At 38.6% G+C, this 20,842-nt stretch overlaps 4 protein-coding genes across 8 annotated transcripts; 2 read left to right on the plus strand and 2 right to left on the minus strand.

Annotated features, from left to right (window-relative positions):
* Window positions 1–9: 9 nt before the first annotated feature.
* Window positions 10–3,671, minus strand: lrrc34 (leucine rich repeat containing 34). 3 transcript variants are annotated; one of them, XM_057322335.1, is made up of 10 exons: window positions 3,559–3,671; window positions 3,374–3,483; window positions 3,220–3,284; window positions 1,566–1,649; window positions 1,331–1,459; window positions 1,144–1,239; window positions 839–993; window positions 562–717; window positions 312–438; window positions 10–235 (listed from the first exon to the last, which is right to left on the minus strand). In XM_057322335.1, exons 1-10 carry the CDS (start codon window positions 3,654–3,656, stop codon window positions 11–13), a joined length of 1,245 nt encoding a protein of 414 aa, XP_057178318.1. In that variant the 5' UTR covers window positions 3,657–3,671; the 3' UTR covers window position 10. The 3 variants fall into 3 exon arrangements, with proteins under 3 accessions (XP_057178318.1, XP_057178317.1, XP_057178319.1); XM_057322334.1 differs by having other exon boundaries at window positions 312–717; XM_057322336.1 differs by lacking the exons at window positions 3,220–3,284; window positions 3,374–3,483 and having other exon boundaries at window positions 312–717; window positions 3,559–3,654.
* Window positions 3,672–4,233: 562 nt separating this feature from the next.
* On the plus strand, window positions 4,234–4,994 carry gemin8 (gem (nuclear organelle) associated protein 8). The gene has a single exon (XM_057323296.1). It carries the CDS (start codon window positions 4,265–4,267, stop codon window positions 4,874–4,876), a length of 612 nt encoding a protein of 203 aa, XP_057179279.1. The 5' UTR covers window positions 4,234–4,264; the 3' UTR covers window positions 4,877–4,994.
* Window positions 4,995–5,154: 160 nt separating this feature from the next.
* Window positions 5,155–10,095, minus strand: mynn (myoneurin). 3 transcript variants are annotated; one of them, XM_057323294.1, is made up of 9 exons: window positions 10,008–10,071; window positions 9,482–9,519; window positions 9,030–9,317; window positions 7,350–8,764; window positions 7,121–7,280; window positions 6,800–6,978; window positions 6,498–6,581; window positions 6,322–6,408; window positions 5,155–6,225 (listed from the first exon to the last, which is right to left on the minus strand). In XM_057323294.1, the coding sequence occupies exons 3-9, from the start codon at window positions 9,299–9,301 to the stop codon at window positions 5,840–5,842; spliced, it is 2,583 nt and encodes an 860-aa protein (XP_057179277.1). In that variant the 5' UTR covers window positions 9,302–9,317; window positions 9,482–9,519; window positions 10,008–10,071; the 3' UTR covers window positions 5,155–5,839. The 3 variants fall into 3 exon arrangements, with proteins under 3 accessions (XP_057179277.1, XP_057179276.1, XP_057179275.1); XM_057323293.1 differs by lacking the exon at window positions 9,482–9,519 and having other exon boundaries at window positions 10,008–10,095; XM_057323292.1 differs by lacking the exon at window positions 10,008–10,071 and having other exon boundaries at window positions 9,482–10,000.
* A 2,508-nt stretch (window positions 10,096–12,603) lies between these two features.
* apodb (apolipoprotein Db) lies at window positions 12,604–14,595 on the plus strand. Its single transcript, XM_057322951.1, has 5 exons — window positions 12,604–12,736; window positions 13,465–13,601; window positions 13,699–13,820; window positions 13,921–14,006; window positions 14,152–14,595. The coding sequence occupies exons 2-5, from the start codon at window positions 13,485–13,487 to the stop codon at window positions 14,385–14,387; spliced, it is 561 nt and encodes a 186-aa protein (XP_057178934.1). The 5' UTR covers window positions 12,604–12,736; window positions 13,465–13,484; the 3' UTR covers window positions 14,388–14,595.
* The last annotated feature ends 6,247 nt before the right edge of the window (window positions 14,596–20,842 follow it).

Raw genomic sequence — 20,842 nt, forward strand, 5'->3', positions numbered from 1 at the left:
TGAAAATACATCACAGTTGCAATTCTGACTGGATCGAAGATACCAACGAATGTGATGAAATCAGTGCCAGTGCAGAATTACTGAAATCATTCATCCCATATGGGGATGTCCAATAGTAATGTCTCCGCAAACCATGAGATGCTTCTGCCAAGAAAACATGACCGTCAACCTCATAGGGGGAAACATCTGTGTGCCCTTCCAACAGTCGCCCGCTGCTTATCAGCTGGGAGAAAGCCTGTGAACAACAAGAACAAGAACTTTTTGCAGCTGTTTGGGAACACTATTTGATAACATCGGACATGGAGTCTCACCACACAGACTGGCTCCTCAAGTTTGTTCCCCCAAATGTAAACATTTGTGAGACTGGAATTGACTCTGATGGCCTTGTAGAGGCACATAAGACCTGCGGTTCCAGCGTTATTACCGGTAATGGACAATCTAGAAAGAAAAAAAAAGAAGAAATCTGTTGGACGACTAGAATGATGGAGACGGTTATGGTGTGTGAATTGTATTATAATAAAAAAAACAGAGAACATAGGAGGATTAAAACAGTCCACTAACGCTCTGAGTTTGCTGTGTGGAATCTTGATAGCTTCACTTAGATACACAGCACCATCATCCTCAATGCAATTGGAGGAGAGATCTAGAATCTCCAAAGTGCTATTTTGTTTTAAAACCTCTGATAGGCATCTGGCGCCATCTCGTGTAATTCTGTTACTGTAAAAAAACTGAAGGTAAGTAAATGACAGATGCTGCTAAATATCATACACTGGACCTTTAAAGGTACAAAAAAAAAAACACTGCAACAAAATATTTGTGTGTATGTGTGTATGAATACCAACGAAGATCCAAGTAGCGTAGAGAAGAGTTCATCTTCAATGCTTCACACAGTCTATCCACACCAGTGTCAGTCATGCCATGTTTTCCCATGTGCAGCTCCCTTAATGTTTTATTGACCATCAGCATATGTGCCATATGTTCTGTTGTTTCCTCCTGTTGTTAAGGGCAAGATTTTTATTAACCAATTTAGCCAAATACAATAATATTTGGATAAAAGCATCTGCTAAATGACTAAATGTAACTGTAAATGTAAAATACAGTAATCATAGAGCAGGTAAAATAAAAACACCATTTCAGCCATACCTGAAGACTGAAAAGAAGAGGTCGGCTAATATTAATGGCACAAATTCTTCTGTTGTTGTTCAAGACGATGGCAAATGCTATTACACTTTGTGTAGTCTGTTAAATAATCGTAACATAATCATTCGATTAATTCAAGTTTAAACTTGTATTTAAATATATATTGATGTATATCATTTTACTTGTGTACCAGGTCACAATCTGACACATCCACTTCCTCAAAAGTAGCATTGATCTGCAACATGGCAGCCAGTTGCATGGCACCTTTGTTTCCGATCTTATTTCCAGTCATTCTGAGCTTCCTCAAGCTTTTATTTTTCTGTAAAATTCAGAGAACAGACTGGACTTGAGTGGTTTGTTGGAGTATTAATTATGATGTGTATTAAAATGCATTATAATAAAATATAGATTATATGCAGACTTACATGGAGACTTTTTGCTAGCATTCCTGCACCCTCTGCTTCAATGTTATTGCACATAAGATCAAGAAACTGAAGGGACTCGCTCTCCTGTAAAATGGTCATATTGCTTTATTGCTTTCTCATGCCAGGATGGTTATACATACTGTACAGGACTGGGAAGGTTACTTTTAAAATGTATTTCACTACAGATTACAAAATACATGCTTTAAAAAGTAATTTGTAATGTATTTTGTTAGATTACACAAATTCTGTAACTTAATCTAAATACTTTAGAATACTTTGGAATACTAATAAGGTACGTAACACAAAGGGATCACCAAACAGAGGACTTGGCTTTCCTCTGCATTTTATTTTAAACAACATTAGTTTTCCACAATATATCTTAAAGCAAAAAAGCACACAATCTAAGAAAAAAGAAAAGGAAAAATGCTGATGCTCAAAAAGGCAGCACAATGCATTAAGAGCTGGGGTGTGTAAACTTTTTTGAATTGGAGGCAAAATGTACTTATTTTGTCTTCTGGGAAACATGTGGTTATACATGCTTAATGTGAAGGGCAGAAAAAATACTATCTATAAACAAAATAAAAAATCTTTACACATCATCCTGTTTAAACATTTTCACCCCCTTCTCTGAATGCTGCATTGTGTTTCATGGAAACTTGTTTCCATCACTAAATACAAAATTAAAATTTCGTTTTTTTAAGGATTGCGAGATTTAAACTCGCAGTTGCAAGTTATGAAATCAGAATTGCATGAAAAACTCACAATTGCGAGTTCTCGCAATTTTGACATTTGTATAGTAAGTTGATTTTATGCAATTCTGACTTTATAACTTTATAACAATTCAGAGTTTTTTCTCAACCTCGCAATTCTGAGAAAAAAGTCAGTTTTTTTCTCTCATTGGACTGACAGATGCAATTGTGAGTGTATATTTCTCACAATTCTAACAAAATAAATCAGATTTGTGAGTTATAAACTCGCAATTGTGAGGAAAAAGTCAGAACTATAAAAGAACTCTGAGATAAAAAAGTTGCAATTACCTAAACAAATTACTTAAACAAGGGACTCGCAAAACATGAAAACAGTCGTTGATCATTCAGGTAACCACAGACATTAAAGATTCAAGGGTATGTCAATTTTTTATGTCGCAATTTGTATAAATTGGCTCAAATTGTCTAATGGAGTATATGAAGAACAGTGCTAAATAAAATTAATATGCAATTTGTATGATCCGAGATCCCTCTTATTTTGTTAAAACTATTCCAATTTAGCATATTCTGCAAGGGGCATGAAAATGAGCAGAACTGTAGTTTGGGATGCTTTTGCAGAATGTCAGAGTCAGAGAATCACCCATTGCTGTTTACATTAATTGCCCGTTACAGTTAATATAAAGTTTACATGAAATAAATGCCATTGAAATTCCAAGTAATCACTTTGGTAATCTAAAATACTTTTCGGATGTAACTGTAATTTGATTACCACCATTTAAAAAGTAACTGTAATGAAAAACAGTTACTCAAATTTTGTATTTTAAATACGTAACTAAGTTACATGTATTTCGTTACTCCCCAGCCCTGTACATACAGTATGGGCTTATAAATAAGCACACATATTGAAATTTATAGTAAGGTATACTGACTTGAAGTAGTAACGTTACCTGAATGAGGTCTGCCAGATAAACAGCTCCTTTATCCGTAATGCAATTGTATCTAAGGTCCAAACCTGCAATTATTGTTTATTTGTAAGGGCAATTTTTTTGTAAAGGTACAACCCGTCTTAAAAATGTCTTTTAAACGCGAGTTAATATTTACCCTTTATTGCCGAATTTCCAGCAAGCGTTTTTGACAAGACAAGCACATCGTCATCTGTCAGTCTTTCTCCATGCCGATCATTTCCAGCTAATACGAGCGAAACAACATCGCTAAACAAAATAAAGCAAAAATACATTGACATAAAAGCAAGGCGAGAGGTTATCGATACTTGTATGTTAACCAACCTGTTCGTGCTATCTGCCAGTACTTTCAAAACATATGCTTTGGGGGGTCGCTGAACTTCTGCACACACGGACAAATATCTACTTTGTAAATCCTCCATGTTTTACGCTTTGAGTTTCTATGGCAACGGAAATGGGAAACTACATTTGATGTTACTATGCCAACACCAGCTAGTTACGTCTGACGTCACGCACCACCGCTTTGGTCTAAACGCCCACCACATGCAAATATTTATTTGTAAATAAAGGAAATTACTTTCAAACGTTTACCATCCAGTAAATATCTCTTTGTTCAATTTTAAAATTATATCAACTTAAGCTGTTTTTTGTGAGATGCAGATAAGTTGTTTTCTTCATTTTGCCCCATGCATTTATCAATAAAGCTATGGACATTTTTGAATAGATATATAATTGAATATATTAACCCCACTTTTTTATGTTTGTAGAATGTTTTGTTTGATTTTATAAATGTCCTTTTATTTTTAGCTACATTTTAATTTATGCTAAATGTCGTATACATAAATGCAAATGTAGTAAAACTAAATCGTTGTTTTTGGTCATTTTTCGACTCTCATTAGACAGGGCTGATAAACAGAATTTAAACCCACACTCCGGAGCAGAAGGGGGCGGTAACGCACCTATTATGTTTTATACCAAAAAGAAGAAGTCTAATGCGGAAATTACGATTAAAGTTGAAAGATCTGTCGTAATGGCCAGCCAGGGCGCTATGGAGGAGTGGTATGCCAATCCAGTTTATGCTCGCTACTGGCAGCATTACAAGCAGGCCATAAACTGGCATAAAAGGCACAAGCGGACATACATAAAAGCAATGGAGGCTTGCTACATCCCTTCGCTGTTTCCCATGCACTCCTCTGCCGTGCAGCGATACTCGGATTGGCATGCAGCTGAGGGTTGGTTGGACAGAGACAGAGCCACAGAGGATGAAAGTGAGACTGATGAGAGTTCGGACGAGGGTCTGATTGAGTGTAACGTCAGCAATGTGGACATCTCAGAAGAACTGCGGCAATACTTCGCCCAAACTGAGCAGCACAGGCAAAATCTCAAGATACAACAGGAGATGAACGCAGAGGAGCAGGAATCTTATGTACTGGCAGACGAAGACTTGCACCGGGTTTCCTGGAAAAGCGTACTGCCCCCTTCTGAACGTCCAGGAGAGTCGAGGGCTGTGGAAATGAAGAAACTTTATGGCAAAGATGCAGCAAAGATTCAAGGGATGGAGACCGCTATGCGGCTCACCTTTGACCGTAACTGTGACAGGAAGCAGCCCAAGTACTGGCCTGTTATACCACTCAACTTGTAAAAGGTTTTGTGAACTAGCCTGAACTTGGAACTAGACTATTTAGGTTGATGTGTGTGCATGTTTTCTTAGTTTCTGCATACCTTGCTTTGAAATGTTCATGAAAGATTTCAGTGTTTGTTGTAACTGATTAATAAAACATTGCATTAAATAAAAGCAATGTGTATGTTTAATACTAATTGTTTTGCTTTCAGAAATTATTCAGTGTTGTAAACTGTACTTTGATTCTTGTTAAATCTTTAGATTAACCGATGTCTCTGCTGTAATCTTGCCATCAACGAGCCCACAAAATGTACCAAGATTTAGAAGACAAATGAGTTGCAGTTCGCTCATTATGATATCTTCAAGAAGACTTCAACCCTAATATATTTGTACATAGGTTATATATTGAAGTACGCTCCTACCACAGTATTTTTGTATTTGGCAGCATCACAAATATGACAACAACCAAGATCCAGATGTGAAGATTTATTATAAAAGTTACCCAGTTAGACGATGCTAATTCTTTCACAATGCATATGAAATATTTGACACTAGGTCATATAACATTTAAGATATTTACAGATTCTAAAAGACAAATGCATCAACATATGAGAATAACCAAATCAATGATCATGTATAGTAATGCTCTCTCAGTTAAATATAAAAGTATTTTTAAACAACTGAACAAAAGTTGAACAATATTCTAAGCACTTTAATTTCACAGCGAAGTGTGGCCTTCCCTTCATTTCAGAAAATACTTGACGCCATTGATGATACAGATTCTCCTTTGAAAGAAATGGGGAGTTCTTACAACATCTGATATCTGTTAAGATTTTTCCATCCTTCAAATGCTTACAAAAAAGTTATCTAATGGGACGTTTTTGACGTTAAGATGTTGCTTGAACCCAGACGGCCATCTAGGAGGATAACTTTGAGTCTTCACTACATGGAGAAAGCATTTAAAAAAAGGAAAAATCTGGAACTTTAGTCAATGGTCTGAACGATGACAATTTGCGTGTGTTCCATCTCTGCAGTGGCTGGGATCTCATACTGTTCCACGACATAGCTCACTTGCTCGCCCGATTCTCCGTGCTGGATGAGGACTGGCGCTTCCCCCGATTCACTGTGCTGGAAGATCATGGAGGGTTGTGTTCCGTCTGCGTGCTGTATGATCATCTGAGGCTCTGCGGACTGCTGGATGATAAGTGAAGCTTCTTGGGGCAAAAGGGGCAATTGTGTTTCCATCTGGATTTCGTGATCTTGCGAATCGATGAGGGCAGAGCGCACCCGTGCAATCAGGCCTTGGTGGTCGATGGGGATGTTGAGAGCACACGGCTCGGTTTTTGTAGTTTGCTCTTGGTCAAGAAGAACTGTAAAGGTTTAAGATAGATTTTGATAAATCATTTTCATGAAATTGAGTGCTATTTTTTAAACAGAAAATGTATAAAGGCATTACAATAACATACCATTGTGTTTTAAAACACTGTGTTTCTTCAAGCTATAAACATCTGCAAACATGTTTCCACACAGGTTACAATTTACTTTTCGTGAACCTATACATAAAAAGAACAAACAATTATACAGTTTTGCGATGTTCTTGCAAGGTTTCCATTTTTTAAATATATACTTTGCTATAAATCACCATTGTGGATGTCCATATGCTTTCTAAGTTCAGCAGATGTTATGCAAGGTTTTCCACAGTCCAAGCAGATATAAGGAGTCACACCTGCCAATAAAAGGAAACAACAATACATAGTCCATTAACCTCCTGCATTAAACTGTAATGTGCATTTTATCTGGTAACATTCTATTCGTCCTCTACATAATCTTAATATTACTAAAGAACACAAATCTATATGAATTTCTCCCACACTCTTATATTCATGTATGGACAATTGTTTTAGGCAAGATGAAAGTAGGCAAAAGAAGCCCCATCAGACCCACCGGTGTGTTTCCTGGTGTGAGCGATGAGCGAGCTGGATACAGCAAAGGACATGCCGCAGGTGTCGCAGATGTACGGTTTCTCCCCCGTGTGGCGTCGCTTGTGGTACATCAAAGTGCTGGCCTGTGTAAAGCGCTTTCCACAATCTGCACATTCGTAAGGCTTCTCACCGCTGTGCTTCCTGAGAGCAGATGAGATATACAAAATCTTAAGACATTATTTTCATTTGATCTCATATATTATTTTATTTAATGTTAACATACACACAAAGTAATCTATTAGTACAAGTATAAATTATGCTAATAAAATGTACAAATACGCACCTTATGTGTATTTTCAGATTGCTAGATGTGGCAAAAGCTGCACCGCAGAAATCACATTTGTGCGGCTTTTCTTCTCCGTGATGCATGCGGCAGTGATAGACCAGCTGACACTTCTGCGCAAAACGCGAGTCACAGGATGTGCAGGAGAAGGGCTTCTCACCTGAAAATAGTCTACATGAATCTCAAAACGAACAAACCGCAAACAAAGTTAACCTATTTACTTTCACACCTGTGTGTATGCGCATATGGGTCTTCAGCTGGTTGCCCTGTCGAAAGGAGCGGGTACAGAGCTGGCACTGGTATGGTTTGAGGCCCTTGTGTATACGCATGTGTCTGCGCAAGCTGCTCATTTCTGAAAAGAGGTTTCCACAGACGTTACAAATGGGCTTGAGCTTATCCTGCGAGGGCTTCACTTCCTCTTCTCCTGCCCAGTCTTCATTGTCATTGGGAAAGTCGTCATCGTCTCCTTCGTCGTCTTCCTCCTCATTACTGGCTTGGCTTTCCTTAAGCTTTTGGCTCAAGCTTCTCTTCCTCGTACTGGTGCGAACCTTCTTGGAAGGACTTGACTCTGCAGAATCTTCTGTAGCTTGAGAAGAACCTTCCTCGGTATCAGCAGGTTTCTCAGAACCTTCATCTGCTTCTTCTCCACCTTCCTCTGCTTCTGTTGGGGGCTTGGACCGAGGTCTTCCTCTTTTCCGCCCAGTACCTTCCTTTTCCTTCGTCTGTGCGGCTTCTGAACCTTCTTCAACATTGATAGTTTCTGCCTCTTCATTCGCTGTTTGGTTCTCTGTGGGTAGTGGCTTAGTCCGTGGTCTACCCCTCCCTCTTTTGATGACCACAACTTCCTCTGCATTCTCTTTTACATCAGCCATACTGCAGTCTTCATCACCAGCTTTGCTTTCATCTTCTCCGAGAACTTCTTCAGCTTCTTGATTGTCTCCATGTTCTTCATCTCCGCCTCCCTCTGCGTCAGCGGTGGTCTCGGGCATTTCAGAATCAGGCAGGGGCTTGATTCGTGGTCGACCTCTTTTGCGGACAGGGCTCTCACCCTCCACATCTTGTGTATCGGCAGAACCATCTTCAGCATTAGCAGAATCAGCTCTGTCAGCGGGCAATGGCCTAATCCGTGGGCGACCTCTTGGTCTTCCAGTTCCTCTCTCCATCACTCCGCCCACTGGACTAGTGGTTTGCTGTACTGATGAATGGTCAAGTGAATCAGAAGTCAAGGGCCTTATTCTTGGGCGACCTCTTGGTCTGCCCCTTCCTCTTCCTCTGCCCCTCTGAGCACTGATACTGTCCTTTTCAACATCATCCTCATAAAGCCTGGTTTTGGGTTTTCTATCTCTATTGCCAACCCGCTGGGAGGTCTGTTCACTAGAAGACTGGGCTTCATCGGTAGAGGCGGAGTCATCTTCATTAGACATCCCTTTCTTTAACCACTCCTCCTCTCGCTCCTCCACCTCTGAGATCGGCTCTAGAGGTTCATAATCATCTGGGCTCAAAGGAGATCGTGGATCTATATACTCTGTTTGCCTTATGGGTGAACCACCACTTTTCAACTCATCTGGGGTTAGGGAACAGCGAGCAACAACCTCAGGCATTCCAAGGTAGGTTGCAGCTTTTTGAACACTTTCAATTTCCTCCCTAGAGAGAGACAAGCATAGAAAGAGTCAGAAAATGTGAACAGTGTTTTTAGAGTGACTTACATCAGAACTGTGTGTACACATTTTTAATCAATAACTTTTGAACGTTGTTTACCTTTGATAACTATCTATTTTCACTATAGATATAAATAAAGATGTATCACTATACTGTGTGTTTTAACATTTTTAAGATGTCTTCATGGTTTTCCATGACCATACAAACTCTGTATGTAAATAAAAACAAATAAAGATGACCATGAACTCACCTGTCCATGTTCAAGTCCCCTGTGTATATGTAAGTCAACAGTTTTTCAAACACTGTAACGTTCACCCAGTCTGGGTCCAGAGTTATGGAGGCATCTTCTTTTCCTGTGTAGATGCACTGGGTTGAGAAATACTCGCTGAAGGCCGCCAGGACATTATGATGTGCCTGGTATTGAGATTGTCCTATTACTATTGTGCAGTCACACAGAAAGCTTCTTTCTCGCTGCCTTTTCAGCTGCTCCAGAAGAAACTCACTATGTGTGATATGTGGCATGATGTGTGTGAGCAACCTGTAATGTCAAGAACATGTTACAATATTTACAACAGCGTAACATTTATATGACCGATTTGGCAAGTAATCCCTTGAAATTAAGCATGGTTTTACTATAATAAAGCCAAGGTTAATATTGTAATGACATAGTTTTGACAGTAATAAATAAGAAAAATAACGTACCCCCTACATTTATATAGGTTTATACCACACACCAAAACCTGTTTAAGTGGAAAAAGACATGCACCTAAAAATACGCATATAAGCATGTATATACACAACAGCTCATACATCTATGGAAAATTAGCTACTGTTTAGAATTGACTGCATCAAGTATGAAAAATAAAAGTTCCCGCCCATTGCTCAAAAGTTAGTTGCAATAACGAGCTTGCTGGCATAATAACGCCGTTAAAACACTATTCAAAATAATATAAAGCATTTACTATTTTCATTTGTAAATATGCAATAAAAATAACACAATTCACGAGTTTCGGGTGGATGCACAGAACTAATATTTGTCATTTTGACATGCAAAACAAAGGGCTCTTATTTCGAAAATATGCTCGATCCGGTACAGCGCGAACCGCAATTCAAAGGTTAGGTCTATAAATGACCGATAGAGTAAAATGAACGGTGCAATAATTACTTAAATTGCATTCTAAATGGTTATAAAGATGCTTTCGATTTTTAATAAAAAATCAAGTCTCACGTTTATTCGACAGTAGATTAAAATCTCTTTGCTTTGACGTCCATTTTCGTGGTCTTGAAGGGGACTCGGATGATGTCGTAATATCCGGTTTGAATTCTTTCCGGTGGCTCATCCAAACCGACACATTCTAATTGAATCCATTAGGTGGAGCCAGAGAGAAACATCTGGCATAGAACACAAAATATTATATTATTTTTTAATAAATAAAATATTACTTAATAAATCCAGTTTATATTTTGTTATTATTTTTGGTATACAGGGATATTGACATCAGCGAGAACAGGGTAACTGACCAAAATAGCTGTGAATAAACTGGAATATATTTGTTTAGTGATACAAGTTCATACAATGGTCACTTTAAAACACCAATAATCTTTTTGACAATCTGTGTCACTGTCATATGTTCTTGATGAGCAGCGGAGGACTTAACAATGAAGTAATAAAAAGAAAAGTTCATGGAAAAGTCTGTTGGCCAGTTTAATGAATGAGCAAGGAAAGGAGACTGGGAATATACAGAATAAAAACATATGGCTGTATTACATACATAATATGATAGTTTTTTTTCACTGTTCTCGTGTTCTGTTGAGATTGGCCGTCTATGTTTGGATTCCAGACATAAAAATAATACAATAAAATTGGCCAGAGTGTACTGCAATGTGTACTACACCAATCAGAGAAGGTAAAAAAATGGCATTTAAAATATATCTAAATAATTTATTCTATTTAATACAATTTTAATACAATTAGACCTCAGTGAGTGGCGCAGTGAGTAAGACGTATGATGAGTAGGGATGGGTACCGAACCCCGGTATTAAAAGAGCCCCGAGGCTACATTATGAAAGACCGGAGCATCGATAAGCTCCGCCCTTATCGGTTCTGCTTTCGGAACTGGAGAAACACGCGGCACGCGCGTCTACTCAAACATGGCGTCTCACAAACTAAACAGATGAGCTGTTAAAATTTCACGTGCGCGCGCAGCCTGTGTTTGAATGCTTTTGAAATTCGTGTCCGTCTCCGTTTCGTGTTACCAAAACAGCGTGTCCCCAAAACGGAACGGATGAGCTGTTTTAACATCACAACATCACTGGTCTCTCTCAAGCAGAGAGTCATGCTCGCGCCTGGAGTCGTGGCTCCACACTGCAAATCACTGCGCGCGTCTTCCAAAACAGACGAGACAGATGCGCGCAACCTATATCTATTCGTGTGTGTCTAATTTCAGTTGGATTAAATGATGTGACACAACACATTTTCTACTCGTTTATATAATAATAAATAAATCAGCCCAAATAATCGGCCTATTTTATAACATTGAGAGTTTACTGTAATAATTCGTCGCTTTACTTACATACATAGGACAAACATAAAAATCCGTCCATTAAAATACACATTTAAATAAAATAAAAAAATCGTTGCGAGCGGCTCTGATGAACCAACCCACTTCTTTTAATACTGCTGGTCCGCGCTGAATACAATTTATTTTACATTGCAGAAAATAAAGCAGTGTTATTCTATTCATAAATTCTTTATTTTTGGTCTTATTTTTTTATAAAAAAAATAACCCAAGAGCACCGATAAGAAAACCGTTAAAGTACCGGACCGATAAGCAGTAGCCTATGATAAGAGTAGTAATAGGATACCCATCCCTAATGAGGAGTAGTATTAGTTTTGATGCTATCAACCTGGCTCGAATTCACCTTTCGCCAAACTAACTTCTAACGTTACATTTTCACATCACATATTATATCGTACAGGCATTTATTTACTATTATAACGCACGGGAACATTTTCGTTTTTATTTTGGGCATGTTTTTCGACGCATGATCTCACATCATGCCAATGTCAACTCTAGTCATGTAAAATCATTTCCCAAAACAAAATTGTTGAGAGTGAAAATGCCGTGTGGCCAGTGTACCTGAGACCAGTGAGAGAGAGAGAGAGCTGTGCAAGTAAAAGTGACTCCCAAACCTCAAGAATTACTCTATCGACAAACGCTTTTCAGCCTCCTCGTTAGAGCTCCCTTACCGGACAGACGCTGGTTCGTTAGTCACGAGGATTCATGTGTTAAAACTGCCCAGGTTAACTACATGTTAGTGCATGTTTGTTAGTTAATGCATTCATTAACACCTCAAAGTAAAACTTTGGACCGTTAATAAAGAACAAGGAGTTCTTCTGAGTATTTGTAATGAGCTGGATTCGTAGTGGTCCTCCGATTACACATTTTACCGTTTGTATGGAGAGTGGGGCATTCACATAAACAGTGTAAAGGTTAGAGCATACAAGTAGGCCTATTTGAACCTCAAAATTAAATAATAAATGTGGGGGAAACGACAAAAAAGGTTCACTTTTTGAGAAAAAGAACCACCCCTTCCACAAGGTTGGCTACAGCTCTGATGGTGGACATGTGAAGCATGTTTTCAGGTTAATTTTAAGATGTATGTATCCACCTGTTACCTAAATATAAAATGTTTTTTTTTTACTTTTTAAACAGCCCGGAGAATTTCTGAAACAGAACCCAAGAACCAAAATAATGACAAAAGGCACTTCCCCCTGTGTCTGTCAGTACCGGTCCCATGACATTATCAAATCAGCTGCTTCTTTGTAGACAAAACCACAACGACAATGAAATCTTAGTCTGTTCTGTAAGACTCCTCCTTTTGAAAACACACAGTTATAGAATCAGTGCACTGCACTCTTAACACTTTCAACTCTACGAACAGGTTTAAGGACAGGTAGGAGTTTACCGTACATTCTTATTATATATGTTCAGAGATATGTCTGTGGTATAGTTACTGTTAGGTGAAATTTTGTTTTATGATTTCATTTATGTGTACAAATGATGTCTATTATTGTATGATCTGTAGCCTACTGTAAAGTGCATAACAAGGGTTTGGTCTAATGCATCTTGGTATAAAATGTATCACCTTAATTCATTGTAAAATATTTTTAAAAGCTTTATATTGCAAAAAAATAACATAATAGCCCTTTCTTATTGTTTAGATTTTATTTATTATCTAAACAATCCGAAATTATATTTTTACTTAGTCTCCTCAATAACTTTCATTAGGAACATTAATCGTAATTATTACATTATACAGTATACTACTTAACAGACCAAGTTGTAAATTAGTTAAAAGTATTTTATTTAATAAACACGCAGGTACATAACTTTCATAACCAGCTAAATTACATCACACTGTGTCATAACATGCTGCATGTGTACACTACAGGTTTCTTCTCTTAAGAACTTAACCAGGTCTGACTACTTACTGAGGAAAAAACACGCTATTCATAACAAAAGACTGCGTAATAAAAACCAATTTCAGTCCCACAGCATTGAATACTTTGTGACATAACTGTATATTATATAAATTCATGCTGACACACCATGACAATTAAGGGAGATAAAACTGAATAATGCTCATGATTAATGAATAATGACTTTCTCCTCCCTGCACAGAGACATCAGCTCCTGGGAAGATGAAGGTCATGATTGTATTACTTGTACCTCTATTGGTTCCCTTTGTGTCCGCTCAGACGTTTCGCTGGGGACCTTGCCCAACACCAATGGTCCAACCAAACTTTGAATTAAACAAGGTAGGAATATTGTTTATATTTTAAAACTGTAATAGTGTACACTGTTTAAAACACTGCAAGCTTTAAAACTCTAAACAAAAAACTTTTTCACCTAAAGTATCTTGGAAAGTGGTATGAGATCGAAAAACTCCCAGCATCCTTTGAGAGAGGCAAGTGCATCGAGGCAAACTACATGCTCAGACCTGACAAAACCATCCAAGTTCTCAATGTTCAGACATAGTGAGTATATCACTGTCAAATCAAACCTACCACACATGCAAAAGTTCATTCATTCACAAATGTGTTAGTGACCAAGGTTTTTACATTTTTCATCTCACAGTAAAGGTAAAGTTAGGGCTGCAGAAGGTACAGCAGTCGTCCAGGACGTGAAGGAACCGGCAAAACTTGGAGTCAGCTTTTCCTACTGTAAGTCTATTAATGACATACAAAAGTTACTTGGACAGTATGTGTTGTCAAGATTTGAACTTGATCATTTAAAAATCTCTATAACATGTTTTTTTTTTGTAAAGCATTCATCATTTAATTTACTTTCTGTCTGTTTGTGATGCAGTCACACCCTACGCCCCCTACTGGGTCCTATCCACCGACTACAACAGTATGGCTCTTGTGTATTCTTGCACTGATATTCTCAGGCTGTTCCACGTCGACTTTGCCTGGATTCTCTCACGCACACGCACTCTGCCTGCAGAAACCGTCTACCACGCCAAAGAGATTTTCTCACGGGCCAACATCGATGTGAGCAAAATGTTTCCTACAGATCAGCAAGGATGTGATGTTCCGTCTTAAACAGCGAAGACTGAATGTTTTGGTTATTTTTACGTTACCTCATCATTTTTTACAATGGCTTTTAAACATATAATTTCTGGAGTACATTTATGAGTTGAAACTGTTGTTATATGCAACTTAATGCCATATCAATGTATCTGACCCATAATATGTGATTTAATATAATGAACATGATTGACATTTTTGATGCAAAATCAATAAAAGCATGTGTCTAATAAATTTTTTGTCTGTGTATATTTAATAATCATTGTGTTAAGATGGTGTTCATTGTTTTAAATATTACACAAATAAAATAGTTAACATATTATATTAATCATATAAATAATAACATTATTTAAGGGACTCTTGGAATGTTTTTGGCAGGTCTTTGGGTGTAAGTAATGTCAAACACTCAAAGCCAAAGCTAACTTAATTTTAAATACATAACATGGACTCATGGAGAGTCTTGAGGTGGGTTTTGAGGATGTAAATTTAATTTGGGAGGGGACATAAAGTTATTCCAATATTTTTTAATAAATGATGAGTGTCACTGTGGAGTAATAACAGCATGAATATGACAGTATATTAAAAAGACTCTTTTTCTCAAGCTTATTAAATCTTTAATCTAAACATATAATATCTAAACCTTACATTTGTTAAATTAGAAAACGTGTTTTGTAATTTCTCTATTTCTTTTGAGGGAAGGATGAAGTGTGTACTTTTTTGCGTTTTCTTTCTATGTTTTCTTGCCAAAACAGTGGTATATATATGAATAGTATATATTTTTACACATATTATGTTACTAATAATCTTATTTCTGACCATTGCATTGAATGCTAGACAGGATTTTTCTACAATATAGTAAATATAATTACATTTACATTTACTCATTTGGCAGATGCTTTTATCCAAAGCGTCTTACAAGTAGGAGAGCATATAAACATTTTGTCAACACGCTAAACAGTACCGTTAGTTTACAAGGCCATGCTACTAGAAGGATAAAAGCTGGAGTAAGCAAAGGAGAGAATGAACAACAACAACAACTTTTTTTGACCGACAGATAGTCAGACAGTTATTGGTTAGTCAAATAAATGTGGAACAGGAATGTTTTGAGCTGTTTTTTGAAAGTTGTGAAGGATGCTGCAGTTCGTGTGGAGGCTGGCAGTTCATTCCACCACAGGGGAACCGAATGAGTAAAAGTTTTTGCAAGTGATTTGGTGCCTCGCTGTGATGGAACAATCAGGCGTCGCTCATTTTCAGACCGAAGATGACAGGAGGGGATGTAGAACTGGAGCAGTGAGTTAAGGTAAATGGGCGAATTTGCCGTTATCGTTCTGAAGGCCAGTGTCAGAGATTTAAACTTGATGCGGGCAGCAACTGGCAGCCAGTGAAGTGTAATCAAGAGGGGTGTTACATGGGTTCTTTTAGGCTGATTGAAAACTAGACGTGCAGCTGCATTCTGGATCATTTGCAAGGGCTTGACTGCATTGGTTGGAAGGCCGGCCAGTAGAGAATTGCAGTAGTCCAGTCTTGATATGACCAGAGCTTGGACTAGCAGATTACAGGAATGGCCTGATTTTCCTGAAGTTGTAGAGCACATAACTGCAAGTTCGAGTGGTTGCTGCGATGTGGGAGGTGAATTTCAACTGGTCGTCGAGCATCAACCCCAGGTTCCTCGCAGACTTGGTGGGTGTTATAGTTGAGGATCCGAGCTGAATGGTAAGGTGGTGTTCAATGGGTGGGCCGGTATAACCAGGAGTTCTGTCTTGGAGAGGTTGAGTTGTAGGTGATGCTCTTTCATCCAAGAAGAGATATCCAGAAGGCAGGCAGAGACACGGGCAGAGATGGTGGGGTCATCTTGTTGAAAAGAGAAATAAAGCTGCATGTCATCTGCATAAAAATGGTATGAGAACCCATGTGCCTTAATTATTGGACCCAGGAAGGTGGTATATATAGAAAAGAGGAGAGGAGCAAGAACTGATCCCTGAGGAACTCCAATTGTCAGCTGGTGAGATCTGGATGTCTCACCTCTCCAGGATACCTTAAAGGATGAGCCTGTGAGATAAGAGTCAAACCAGTTAAGTGCAGTTATAGAGATGCCCAGTTTGGAGAGAGTGGACAGCAGGATCTGGTGGTTCACAGTGTCAAAAGCAGCAGAGAGATCGAGCAGAATAAGGACAGATGACAAGGATTTAGCCCTTGCCTGCCATAGGTTTTCGACGGCAGACAAGAGAGCGGTCTCCGTAGAATTTCCTTTCTTTAAACCGGAATACTGACTGTCTAAAAGGTCGTGCTGTGAGAGATAGGAAGAGAGTTGGTTAAATACTACCCTTTCAAGGGCCTTGGAAAGGAAAGGAAGGCATGAGATTGGTCTGTAGTTGTTGACCACTGAGGGGTCGAGTGTTGGTTTCGTGAGTAAAGGTGTTACCAGGGCTTGTTTAAATGAGATGGGGACATTGCCAGTGGTGATGGATGTGTTTATAATGTGTGTGAGTTGAGGCAGTAGAGACAGAGAGATAGCCTGTAGGAGGTGGGAAGGGACTGGGTCGAGGGGACAAGTAGTAAGCCAGGTGGAAAGGAGAATTTTGGAGACATCAGTCAACGAGAGGGGAGAGAAAGAAGGGAGTTGAGGATAGCAAGGGGTAAGCGAGAGATCAGGGATGCATTGAGCAGAGAATTGCCTGCTGATGGTCTCCACTTTATCAGTGAAGAAGCTGGCAAAGTCATCAGCAGTCAGTGAGGTATTGGCTGGAGGTGGAGGGGGACAGAGAAGAGAGGAGAAGGTTGAGAAAAGTTGAAGCGGGTTAGATGCAGTTTGGATTTTGTTTTGAAAGTACTTGGTTTTGGCTGAAGATATATCAGTAGCGAAGGAGTTAAGAAGATGTTGATACTTGGAGAGATCAACAGGGTCTCTAGACTTGCGCCACTTCCTCTCCGCAGCCCTTAGCTTGGTCCGATGGTCGCAAAAAGTCTCAGAAAGCCAGGGGCAAGAGGGTGTAGCACGTGCAGGCCAAGAGGTAAGAGGTCAGACACTGTCAAGACAGGATGTTAAGGTTGTACAGAGCTTTTCAGTAGCTTTCTCAACGTTGAGAGATGAGTAAAGGGTTGTGGTGGGTAAGGAGGAAGACACCATGGACGAAAAGCAAGTGGGAGAGAGGGAACGAAGATTACGACGGAAAGAAACAGGGTTAGGGGATGGAGGTGAGATTACAGGGAGTGTGCAGTGAACTTTATAAAGAAATGGTCAGAGACATGGAGGGGAGTAACTAGAATATTATTAGCGGTGCAGTTACGAGTAAGAACAAGATCTAGCTCCTCTGTGGGTGGGAGGCGTGTTGGCCCGGTGAAGGTCAAACGTATACCAAATTGTATACCATAAAGTAGGTTTTTTAGAGTCATACATTGCAATAAATTAAAAGAATGTTAGTGTTTTGTATAAAATATAACACTAAATATTAAATACAAAGTTAGATCAGGAACAGTGTATTCATAGTTAAGAATAATATTTAGAGAGGAAAATCCACATTTTTTGAACCTTCTGGTTTTTTTTACCCCTCTATGTGTGAATCAGCTCTTTGTGAGCAGGAATTCAAATTTCATTCACTCTTCCTCTGCCTTCTACTCTTACAGGTGCCAGATNGAGCAGGAATTCAAATTTCATTCACTCTTCCTCTGCCTTCTACTCTTACAGGTGCCAGATTCATTCCTGAAGGGGGTAACTGGATTATTTACTCTTACTGTAATAAAGCAGTCAGTCATAAACTTAATAAATCTAGTTTATATTTTATTATTATTTTGGTAATTTTGGTATTCAGGGATATTGACATCAGCAAGAACAGGGTAACTGACCAAAATGGCTGTGAATAAACTGGGATATATTTGTTTTGTGATACAAGTTCATACAATGGTCACTTTAAAACACCAATAATCTTTTTGACAATCTGTGTCACTGTCATATGTTCTTGATGAGCAGCGGAGGACTTAACAATGAAGTAATTTAGTGGAAAGGTTCATGGAAAAGTCTGTTGGCCAGTTTAATGAATGAGCAAGGAAAGGAGACTGGGAATATACAGAATAAAACCATATGGCTGTATTACATACATAATATGATAGTTTTTTTTCACTGTTCTCGTGTTCTGTTGAGATTGGCCGTCTATGTTTGGATTCCAGACATAAAAATAATACAATAAAATTGGCCAGAGTGTACTGCAATGTGTACTACACCAATCAGAGAAGGTAAAAAAATGGCATTTAAAATATATCTAAATAATTTATTCTATTTAATACAATTTTAATACAATTAGACCTCAGTGAGTGGCGCAGTGAGTAAGACGTATGATGAGTAGGGATGGGTACCGAACCCCGGTATTAAAAGAGCCCCGAGGCTACATTATGAAAGACCGGAGCATCGATAAGCTCCGCCCTTATCGGTTCTGCTTTCGGAACTGGAGAAACACGCGGCACGCGCGTCTACTCAAACATGGCGTCTCACAAACTAAACAGATGAGCTGTTAAAATTTCACGTGCGCGCGCAGCCTGTGTTTGAATGCTTTTGAAATTCGTGTCCGTCTCCGTTTCGTGTTACCAAAACAGCGTGTCCCCAAAACGGAACGGATGAGCTGTTTTAACATCACAACATCACTGGTCTCTCTCAAGCAGAGAGTCATGCTCGCGCCTGGAGTCGTGGCTCCACACTGCAAATCACTGCGCGCGTCTTCCAAAACAGACGAGACAGATGCGCGCAACCTATATCTATTCGTGTGTGTCTAATTTCAGTTGGATTAAATGATGTGACACAACACATTTTCTACTCGTTTATATAATAATAAATAAATCAGCCCAAATAATCGGCCTATTTTATAACATTGAGAGTTTACTGTAATAATTCGTCGCTTTACTTACATACATAGGACAAACATAAAAATCCGTCCATTAAAATACACATTTAAATAAAATAAAAAAATCGTTGCGAGCGGCTCTGATGAACCAACCCACTTCTTTTAATACTGCTGGTCCGCGCTGAATACAATTTATTTTACATTGCAGAAAATAAAGCAGTGTTATTCTATTCATAAATTCTTTATTTTTGGTCTTATTTTTTTATAAAAAAAATAACCCAAGAGCACCGATAAGAAAACCGTTAAAGTACCGGACCGATAAGCAGTAGCCTATGATAAGAGTAGTAATAGGATACCCATCCCTAATGAGGAGTAGTATTAGTTTTGATGCTATCAACCTGGCTCGAATTCACCTTTCGCCAAACTAACTTCTAACGTTACATTTTCACATCACATATTATATCGTACAGGCATTTATTTACTATTATAACGCACGGGAACATTTTCGTTTTTATTTTGGGCATGTTTTTCGACGCATGATCTCACATCATGCCAATGTCAACTCTAGTCATGTAAAATCATTTCCCAAAACAAAATTGTTGAGAGTGAAAATGCCGTGTGGCCAGTGTACCTGAGACCAGTGAGAGAGAGAGAGAGCTGTGCAAGTAAAAGTGACTCCCAAACCTCAAGAATTACTCTATCGACAAACGCTTTTCAGCCTCCTCGTTAGAGCTCCCTTACCGGACAGACGCTGGTTCGTTAGTCACGAGGATTCATGTGTTAAAACTGCCCAGGTTAACTACATGTTAGTGCATGTTTGTTAGTTAATGCATTCATTAACACCTCAAAGTAAAACTTTGGACCGTTAATAAAGAACAAGGAGTTCTTCTGAGTATTTGTAATGAGCTGGATTCGTAGTGGTCCTCCGATTACACATTTTACCGTTTGTATGGAGAGTGGGGCATTCACATAAACAGTGTAAAGGTTAGAGCATACAAGTAGGCCTATTTGAACCTCAAAATTAAATAATAAATGTGGGGGAAACGACAAAAAAGGTTCACTTTTTGAGAAAAAGAACCACCCCTTCCACAAGGTTGGCTACAGCTCTGATGGTGGACATGTGAAGCGTGTTTTCAGGTTAATTTTAAGATGTATGTATCCACCTGTTACCTAAATATAAAATGTTTTTTTTTTACTTTTTAAACAGCCCGGAGAATTTCTGAAACAGAACCCAAGAACCAAAATAATGACAAAAGGCACTTCCCCCTGTGTCTGTCAGTACCGGTCCCATGACATTATCAAATCAGCTGCTTCTTTGTAGACAAAACCACAACGACAATGAAATCTTAGTCTGTTCTGTAAGACTCCTCCTTTTGAAAACACACAGTTATAGAATCAGTGCACTGCACTCTTAACACTTTCAACGCTACGAACAGGTTTAAGGACAGGTAGGAGTTTACCGTACATTCTTATTATATATGTTCAGAGATATGTCTGTGGTATAGTTACTGTTAGGTGAAATTTTGTTTTATGATTTCATTTATGTGTACAAATGATGTCTATTATTGTATGATCTGTAGCCTACTGTAAAGTGCATAACAAGGGTTTGGTCTAATGCATCTTGGTATAAAATGTATC

Source organism: Triplophysa rosa, linkage group LG23, assembly GCF_024868665.1.
Source record: "Triplophysa rosa linkage group LG23, Trosa_1v2, whole genome shotgun sequence".
NCBI classification, from domain to species: Eukaryota; Metazoa; Chordata; class Actinopteri; order Cypriniformes; family Nemacheilidae; genus Triplophysa; species Triplophysa rosa.

Bases quoted from the DNA above. Each gene is read 5' to 3' on its own strand.
- apodb (XM_057322951.1), top strand. From the start codon at position 13,485: ATGAAGGTCATGATTGTATTACTTGTACCTCTATTGGTTCCCTTTGTG. The intron at 13,602-13,698 runs GTAGGAATATTG...TTTCACCTAAAG, and splicing joins CAAACTTTGAATTAAACAAG to TATCTTGGAAAGTGGTATGA. The intron at 14,007-14,151 runs GTAAGTCTATTA...TTTGTGATGCAG, and splicing joins TGGAGTCAGCTTTTCCTACT to TCACACCCTACGCCCCCTAC.
- mynn (XM_057323292.1), bottom strand. From the start codon at position 9,591: ATGTATGAGCTGTTGTGTATATACATGCTTATATGCGTATTTTTAGGT. The intron at 6,979-7,120 runs GTGCGTATTTGT...ATCTGCTCTCAG, and splicing joins AATCTGAAAATACACATAAG to GAAGCACAGCGGTGAGAAGC. The intron at 6,582-6,799 runs GTGGGTCTGATG...TTTTATTGGCAG, and splicing joins TCACACCAGGAAACACACCG to GTGTGACTCCTTATATCTGC.
- lrrc34 (XM_057322334.1), bottom strand. From the start codon at position 3,656: ATGGAGGATTTACAAAGTAGATATTTGTCCGTGTGTGCAGAAGTTCAG. The intron at 1,460-1,565 runs GTAAGTCTGCAT...TGAATTTTACAG, and splicing joins TGCTAGCAAAAAGTCTCCAT to AAAAATAAAAGCTTGAGGAA. The intron at 718-838 runs GTATTCATACAC...GTTTTTTTACAG, and splicing joins CGCTACTTGGATCTTCGTTG to TAACAGAATTACACGAGATG.
- gemin8 (XM_057323296.1), top strand. From the start codon at position 4,265: ATGGCCAGCCAGGGCGCTATGGAGGAGTGGTATGCCAATCCAGTTTAT.